At 34.6% G+C, this 9,161-nt stretch overlaps 1 protein-coding gene across 1 annotated transcript; it reads right to left on the bottom strand.

The window, feature by feature from the left end:
• Positions 1-1,261: 1,261 nt before the first annotated feature.
• On the bottom strand, positions 1,262-8,520 carry PDE135 (Xanthine/uracil permease family protein). The gene is made up of 14 exons (XM_078321579.1): positions 8,346-8,520; positions 6,872-6,969; positions 6,583-6,759; positions 6,153-6,253; positions 5,822-5,897; positions 5,661-5,720; positions 4,906-5,090; positions 3,504-3,600; positions 3,052-3,138; positions 2,908-2,966; positions 2,500-2,591; positions 2,337-2,414; positions 1,977-2,137; positions 1,262-1,773 (listed from the first exon to the last, which is right to left on the bottom strand). Exons 1-14 carry the CDS (start codon positions 8,518-8,520, stop codon positions 1,546-1,548), a joined length of 1,674 nt encoding a protein of 557 aa, XP_078177705.1. The 3' UTR covers positions 1,262-1,545.
• Positions 8,521-9,161: the final 641 nt, after the last annotated feature.

Here is a 9,161-nt window from a genome sequence, read left to right as displayed (position 1 = left end):
AATATAGAGCCGTAGCACGGTAACAACCCGTGATATGCATAGTACCATAGACTCACTCGACTAAAATTATAAAAAACTAAGAGTGAGTCTATGGTACTATGCATATCACGGGTTGTTACCGTGCTACGGCTCTATATTCGAGTTTTCAAATCCTAACGGTCGGTCCGAACCGTTCATCTTGTTCTTCATATTAATGTGTTTGGAGACCAAATTTTACATTTTTTGAAAAAGTTTTATTATTTTTTTTAGATATTTAGAAAATCACTTGATATGAAAATTTTGGACCATCCAAAAACAGTGATTTTCAATAAATCTAAAAAAACAGTAAAAAAATTTCAAAAAATGTAAAATTTGATCTCCAAACACATATTAATATGGAGAACAAGATAAATGGTTCGGATCAACCGTTAGGATTTGAAAACTCGAATATAGAGCTGTAGCACAGTAACAAATCGTAATATGCATAGTACCATAGACTCACTCAAAAACTAATTTAAAAATGAGGAGGGTTCAAATGCCTCCATGTTTTTGTGCCTCCATCATGCCTCCATCTCTCTCCATCATTTTCAAAGTTCAAACAGTCGATCCGAACCGCTCAACCTAACCTCCATACTAAAATATGTTTGGAGACCAAATTTTATATTTTTAGGAATTGTTTTACTATTTTTTTAGATAGGTACAAAATCAGTAAATCTGAACCATCTAAAAACAGTCTTTTTGTACCTATCTAAAAAAATAGTAAAAAAATTCCTAAAAATATAAAATTTGGTCTCCAAACATATTTTAGTATGGAGGTTAAGTTGAGCGGTTCGGATCGACTGTTTGAACTTTGAAAATAATGGAGAGAGATGGAGGCACAAAAACATGGAGGCATTTGAACCCTCCTCTTTAAAAATTGTGTATCAAATTTGAACTAATTTAAAAAACTATTTAGTTTTCTATCAAATAATTTGAACTCTTTATTGATCGTCTTTCAGCTTAATTTCCAAAAAAGAAAATTATTCAATTTCAACGGTTTTTTTTTAATGTACTACTGAAACAAACTCTTTAATGGAACACAAAATTGACATACACCATAGGAATGATGAATAACACGTCTACAGTTTTTATTTTTTGTTTTTATTTAATTACATGTAACGTTAAATAGAAATTTGAACTCAAAAATAGCTAGTAGATAATTATTTCAAATTGACCTTCAATTAATCAGTCTCACCAAATTTTTTTTATAAAAAAAAAACAAGAATTTGGCTAGCACAGTATCTTAAATTTAATTTAATTTGTGCAGAGGTGGATATCTTAACACAAGTAAATAAGTTACATAAAGGAAAACCTTCATCATTTTTTAATGAAGCAAGACCAATTAGCAAGTAGTGCAGACATAAAAAAGAAACCTATGTAAGATGAGAGTTGGTCTTAATCCAAACTATGGAAAAAAAAAAACGCAAAAAAGTAAACAAAAATTTATTACAGATTTCTAACATATAGAATAAACTTTGCTAGTAAAGAAAGCCAACATTTTCACATCTTTACAAAGACTTCAAAACCCTAGTGAATATACCGAGATGGCAACCATTCACGAAATTTGATTGGGTAGCTATAGAACTCATCATTTCGTATGTCACCATGCTTGTGCTGGAACGGGGCCCACCAAGGGATACCCCTGTCTCTATCGACAGCAGTGTTATGCATCTCCAGTGTGCTATCAAGTAGTGTTGCAACTATTATTGCCACCATTACAGCAGATGTGAAGAGTGTATTTAGTATATCATTAAACTGCATAAAAACCGGCAATTAGTTATTTTCCAAATTATTTAAAATAATTAAGTACCATCCTCAGTTCCTCACTCCCAATTTTTATAATAATTATGAAAGTGGTACGACTCATTTAGCCTGAAATGTATCCTTAGTTTTGCAATTACAAACAAGGACTTCTAAGAGGTGAACCCATGTTTTTTTTTATACATAGCATGGCTTACCCATCCAGCATTGGATCGTGTGGGCCCATCACCGGCAGAAGCACGATACTCATTGAAGTACTGAGGAATTGATACCCCAAGGAAGAGAGAGAGCCCGATTATGTACATATTTCTCATCGAGTTCTTGTTCAAGAATTGTGTAAATGATATCCCAACCGCCGCTAGAAAAATAGAATAACACAAAAACATTAAGAGTTTCAGTTTCTTTTATATGTGGAAACAACAATTTGTGCAAACAAAAATGTATATCGCCAAAATACTGCCAATGTTAAAAACCAAGTTAAAAGCATAGTATATGCTTGGCCAGAAAAACTTCATTTATTTCTAATACAAACAAAAAAGGGTAAATACTGGACTCACCGACAATCCCAAATAGAACACAATATACAGCTGCAAAGATGGGGAGAGGGATAGATGCGAAAAAGGCCCCAAATTTCCCTGTCAGAAACAAAATTATAGATAATTTAAACATACATAGTGAAACGGCATATTAATGTGGTTGAAAATTTGAACAATCACGAACCAAAGATGGAAAAGAAAAACATAAAGCCAGTCGAGACTTGAATTATCCTCCGACTCCCTACTCTTGTTAGGCCAAGAAGCCCAATATTTTCTCTACAATATTTTAAGAACAAAAAAATTAAATTAAAAAGGTATTTAAAAATAATATTGACAAAATGGTATGTTTACCTCATTAAAATAAGGATTAAAAAGAAGAAGAATACTGCCAAATAGTAAGTTGGCCTCATTAGAATAAGGATTATCACTGCCTTACCTGTACATTACTTAAAACAAATATCACGATTTAATGATAATGTACAACTAGAGGCCCTTATTTCATTTCTTTAGTCTTTTGTTCAATTTGCACCATCTGGTGCCAAGATTACCAATTGGTAAGGTAAGTTTTAATAAATAATGAGACACGGCTTACACTGAAGCAGTTGAACCACCAATTGTTCCAAAAATGCCCTCGAGAAACATGCCAATGCCCTAAGAGAAAATGAAAAACTATTGGTGATGCTAAGTATAAGAAAACATCGAATATAATTAAAGAAAATTAATCTGAGAAAAAGACCTGTAGACCAACGCTTCTGCTAAGTACAAAAGCTGGGGGTGGTGTTGCACCTGACAGACGAGCAGCTGCAAAATATGCTCCTGTTGACTATTTTAGGACAAAAGAAGAAGGGACTAATTAAAATCACTTGCTAAGACAAGTGTATTTTTCATTTTGTGTGCTTGAGTGTGTTTGCATGGCTACATGGGTTGGCATATAGGAATTATTGAGGCTCCGTACCAAAACATACTAAATAGTTAACGCTTGTTCAGGAATTATGGTATTGCATATCATGAAGGCATACTGGCAAGAATGCAGAAACCACGGTTTCTCCTTTTTTTTTTGGTAATTTTCCTCATGTCAGAGGCTTTTAAGTTTTTACCCCTAAATCCAAATTTCCCATGTGCTGTGTTTGTGAGTCTCTGTGTGTGTGCTGCATGGAGGGGTGTGGGAGAGTCAGCAAAAGAAGAAACCTCAACAGCAGCAACAAGCACAGCACCCATCACGCCAAATGAATGGCTGGCACTGAAGATCGGTGTGCCCCATTGAAACGGGTATGGTACTTTTATCCTGAAATACTCATGCAATTAAAAAGTTTTGTCATCCAAAACAAAATGCAAGCAAATAAACAGGGCATGTTATGGAGTATAGCTAGTGAGCCTGTGCCAGTTTGTTACTTCTTTTTCTCCTATTCGCTAAAACAGTGAGGCTGTGTTACTATGCATCAGTGTTTTAAAATGCGATTTTGTTCATGCATGCGGAAGGCGGCATACCGCATATGCGAATTTTCATGCGGATTTTAAAATAAAAATTCACGTATATATATATATTTATATTAATATATTTGAATTTATTTTCACATAATAACATAACCAACAATAATTTTTTGATTTTTTTAATATAAATTTTAATTAAAATCCAATAAAATTATCAAAACCGTATGGGAAAACTGCATGGCTGCATATTTCAGTCCGCATGGCCGCATATTCAAACCGCATGGCCGCATTTTTAATCCGCATGACCGCATATTCGGACCGCATATGCGGCCGCATGGAAAAACCGCATGGGTATTCTGAGCACGGCTGCCGACCGCATACGTATATGCGGCCCATGCGGCTGCATTTTAAAACACTGCTATGCATAGCGTGGATTGGTCTGTACTATGGATCAATATCTTTGTTTTCAAAGTTCAAATAATCGATCTGAACCATTCAATATGATCTCCATATGAAAATGTACTTCAAGACCAAAATTTACATTTTTCAGAATTTTTTAACTATTTTTTTAGATAGGTAGAAAATCACTAATTTTAAATGATCTAGAACATTTAGATCAAGTGATTTTCTACCTATCCAAAGATATAGTAAAATAATTCTAAAAAATGTAAAATTTGATCTACATGGACATTTTCACAAGGAGATCATACTGAACAGTTCAGATCAACTTTTTGGACTTTGAAAACGAAGATATTGATACATAGTACAGATCAATCTATGCTATACATAGTACCATAGCTTCACTCTATAATAAAATAGTTGTCTTAATTTGAATTTTTGGAATCTTAGGTCAAAGTTTGTTTAAAAGATGTGCACAGTAAGTTCCACTTATAAATAATTGCCCAGGGCAATTGAGAAACAAAATATCAGGGGCAGAGGGATATGTAAGCAAAGGGGTGCTAAGCACCACCAATGAATTAAAAAAATTTATTTTTATCCTTTAAAACTTCTATTTTTTATAAAAAAAAAAAAAAAAATTAATACTAGTAGGTCCCCTTATAAAATGAAATTACATGACCCCCCCCCCCCCCCCACCCCAATCTCATTTTCAGGTTCCGCCCCTAAAAAATATTAATGTAGCATGCAATAAGAAGCCTACCATGGCGCAGATGACACAAGGTAGGAGCGATCGGTACGACAGTGCTGTTGTGCCTTTAATGATGCATGATTGTATGCACCAGCTGCTGTCAAAATAGCCGCAAAGGCCCACACAAGAAATATGCAAAGTAAGAGCATGTATCTCTCGACCCACTTGTGGGCTATTTCATGCACGTGCTTCAAATACTGAAACAAAACACAAGATGAAATTAGTAACATTATATTGGGTTCAGAAAGAACATTTCAAATTTCCTGCTGTTTTCAAATTTCTTGTCTACTACAGTTTCAGTCACAGAATTGAAAGAATTTAGTAACCTGCCTCGTACCAGTAAGTTTTTCTTGAATTGCTAAATGTTTCTGTACAGTACACCCTGTTGTTAACTTTTGTACACAGCTCAGTTTTGTCCTTACATTGGACATAATTAGGCACTAATGTACTAGTTTATGAAGATATAAACCTATATGTTTTCCCGATTATTTAATTGGTACCATAAAAGACTATCAAAATTTCACCCATGCCATCGATTTCAGACAATTCTGTGTTATACCACATAATTCAGTGGTTGAAATCTGTGTTGTACTCTTTTGAAAAGCCGTCTGTCTCATAACATAGATTTCAACTGCTGAAGCGGTTGTGGTATAAAATGAAATTGTCCAAAGTCGATAGTATTTCTTTAATTTTTTCCTTTTTTTTTGCTATGAATAAAAATTTCGGTATGTTTTCAGTGGTTACAATGTCTTGGAGAAGAAACATACTTGCTGAGTAACTACCAATAAAATTAGCATTGGCAATCCAATCTCTACACATTTTCCAACCTGAATATGAGGCAAAGGATCATTACTTCAGATTTCTTAATATTAATGAAATATGAAGTTCAAAATAGGATTAAGAATAAAATAAAAAAAATGCTGTGAACCTGAGGAAAGCCCCACTCAAGCAGACCTAGACCCACCACACACACCACGGGAACAATTGACACAGGGCTAAACCTCCTATTATAAAAAATGAAAATGAAAATGAAAATGATGCCAATAATACTTATTGTAATGCATTTTCCATGATGATCAAGAACTAGGATGAGATATGATCCCTGTTATAGATCTTAGTAAAACTAAATACATATATACACATATATATATATATATAAATGCTACATTTTATACTAAACGAAACAAGCATAAAAATAAAAGTTCTAACAAAAATAACAGAGTTCTAAAAAAAAAACAAAAGCAAAAATAACGAAGTACCTAGCAAAAGCCCCCCATGCCTTGCTGTAACCGAGAATAATATTAAGGCATGAAGCAACAATCAGTGCTCCTTGAATGGCTCTAATTGTATGGAGAAACCTCTATACACACAGAGACACACACTAGAAAAGCATTAGTTATACTTTAAAAATAAACAAAAAATAATATATTTTTTTACTTTATTTCATCTACATTGGGTAGAACCAGTTTTCATTATCAAATCAAAAGCTAGAGGAACTTGCCAAATGCCAATCTAATCCCTAATAATCAGCTTAATTTATCTTCAAACAGATGAAATAATCAATACCTTTTTAATAGGGTTATCCTTATAAAACTTATATAATCAGCTTCTTAAGATTACCTAATTTTTTTAAAAGATGGCTCAATAAACAAAGATCCATACAATAAAAATCAACGAGATTTGTTATACCTGGTGATCATTCTGGTATGTCCGAGAGGAGTAGTCTCTGATAATGGATTGAACAGAAATTATAAATGCAAAAGATGGACCCATTACTGTGGGAAGGCGGTTCCCAATTAGTGTCTGAAGCAGTGTATTAATCCCGCTCATAAATAAAATTGTCTGGATAACACGAGCTTTGTCTCCCTGTTTTTAATTTTAAATAAATAAACATTGTTATCATGAGAAAGCACCGGAAAGAAATAAGGTTGCTTTTATATGGGTGTGAAAAGTAGAGAATGTCATTGATGAGATTTACATGGTCTCCGCCCATTTGGGGAACAAGAAGAGAAGATATCATAACTGCTGATCCGAGCATGACCAAATAGTGCATAAATGCAAGGATAGCCACTTCAACTGCACCCAAATCATAGCGGTTAGTTATGAATTCAAATGAAAAATCTATAGCTGACCAAAATAGAATCGTTTTGTTTGTTTATTTAGTAACTCATTTAAACTGTAGAAATAAAATTCATGTGAAATAAATCATGGGCCCCAAAATTGTGCTAGGAAATAGGAACTAGAATGGTGCATTTTAATTAATAGCAATTCAAACGTTCAACTTTCTAACAAAGTAGAAATTAGGCCATATTTCATTCATGCCAAATCGTGGGCCCACAGTTCCACTTAAGTATTTTCAGTACCACATTCAGTGTAAGAAGTCAGGGATCAGGTTTGATAGATAAGGCATCAAGTAAAAGGGCTTGACTGAAATAAATGAGTTCCTTTCCAGTGCGGTACCCTACTGTGTAAAATGAGATCTGCATCATCCTTTTTAACCTGGAACAAATCTCAAAGCAGAGTAGCAGACCCTCTATAATCAAAATAGTCACTGAAATTATATTGGCTTGGCTGGGAGTTATTCTGCATGGTAGGGTACCGCAGAGGATACCCAAAATAAATGGCCCAATAGAAAGTAGACATTTCAACAGGTATTCGGAAATTACATAGCAAGCTATCGCAATCGCACTGTATCTATATTGAAAATTAGAATTAATTTTGGAGTGTCCAGAAAATTATAATTTTTATGTCTTTTCTTATTGACCCCTTGCACCTCTATTAACTTCGAGAAAATTAAATTACAAAAAAAAATTGGGTATTAATTTTGTTTGTCCAGGAAAAATCACTCATATTTCATGCCAGCACAGGGTTTATCCTTTTTTCCAATACGAAAAAGGATGAACCTCTACATTTGTTAAATAAATCCAGCACGAATTAAAGCGAAAATAGATTGAACTGAGATAATGATGAAATTTACCCCTAAAAAAAACTATTCTTCGAAGAATTACACCATGCTTTACTGAAATCACTGATTGAAGGAGCATAAATTAATCTAGTAAATTAAAATTAAAGGAGGCATGATTATCTCCTAATTTTTCCTTCTCCCTTTGGAAAATAAAAAGAGCAACTCTTCTTGCATATATATCCCCATAGACAAATTTCAGGAATTTTCCACCAGAAAACCCTCAAATTCAGTAAATCAAAAGTCACCTGCGGGTTTCTCTCAAAAAAAAAAGTACATCAAAAGTAAAAGAAAAAACTTTTTGCTCAAAAGCTGGTAAAAAGCTTGATTCTATAGAATAAGGGACACACAAACATTTCTATCAACTAATGGTCCCAGTAAATATTTATTCTTCTTTTTCTTTCTGATAGTAAAAAGCAAGGAAAAGCGTGTGCGCACGCAGAACGCACACTGGCACACATAAACTGTAAAAAGAGGATACAGTTCTTACCCCATCGAGGATTCGAGTGTATACAGCAGGGAAGGTTTAGCAGCTGCTCGTGGGGAGGGTGCATAGCACCAGCACCGACTGCCTGTTGACCCATCATACCAGGCGGAGCCATCATACCAGGCGGAGCCATCATCCCAGGCGGAGCCAAGGGGGGCGCATTCGACTCTCCTCCCATTTTTCACCACTAATCTCCTCTCTTCTTAAACAGGTACAAATTAATTGTTTTTTAAGGCGATCTGTTGTGGTGCTGCTATAAGCGAGAAGTTAAGTGTATCAGAAGAAAGAGCAAATGGAGAGAAGAAGAGAGACGCAGCTTAAATTTCACTACTGTGGTCGTAGGTCGTTTAGTCAAGAGATATGCATCACTATTTTCATTTTTTGTACTTTTCTCGCTTCTGTTTCCTTTTTCTTTTTATCAGAAAGAGAATCAGAGAAAGTGGACAAAAGACTCTGCACTGAAGGCCTGTTGAGTGCGTATCCTCTGAGATATCTCAACGTTTGCGTGACCGACGTGTCCGGTGCCTATTCGGGGGTGATGTAGGGGGTCAGTATTATGTGTGCTTTGAGATTCGTGCAGAACGTAGTTAAACGGTTGGGATTTTCCATAAAGTCACGCAAAGTTTGAGATATCTCAGAGGATATGAATTCAGGCCTGTTGAGGCTGTGACTTATTACTTGCCAAGAATGACATACTTAGTCGTTTAGTTACTCTTGTATAGCGGGTTGGAATATATCTGGAATTCCGTCATGTTATATAATTCATTACATTAATTTACGTTATAATTGAAATGTTGAAGATCCAGTACAGTATTTAAA

The sequence above is a fragment of the Carex rostrata genome, chromosome 20 (assembly GCF_964058835.1).
Source record: "Carex rostrata chromosome 20, lpCarRost1.2, whole genome shotgun sequence".
Classification (NCBI taxonomy): Eukaryota; Viridiplantae; Streptophyta; class Magnoliopsida; order Poales; family Cyperaceae; genus Carex; species Carex rostrata.
This window is presented reverse-complemented; position numbering and strand designations above follow the sequence as displayed.

Excerpts from the sequence above, each read along its gene's own strand:
- PDE135 (XM_078321579.1), bottom strand. The coding sequence starts at position 8,520 with ATGGGAGGAGAGTCGAATGCGCCCCCCTTGGCTCCGCCTGGGATGATG. Across the intron at positions 6,970-8,345 it reads ACACTCGAATCCTCGATGGG|TTGAAGTGGCTATCCTTGCA; the intron begins GTAAGAACTGTA and ends ATTTGGGTGCAG. Across the intron at positions 2,967-3,051 it reads GCAGAAGCGTTGGTCTACAG|GGCATTGGCATGTTTCTCGA; the intron begins GTCTTTTTCTCA and ends ATTTTCTCTTAG.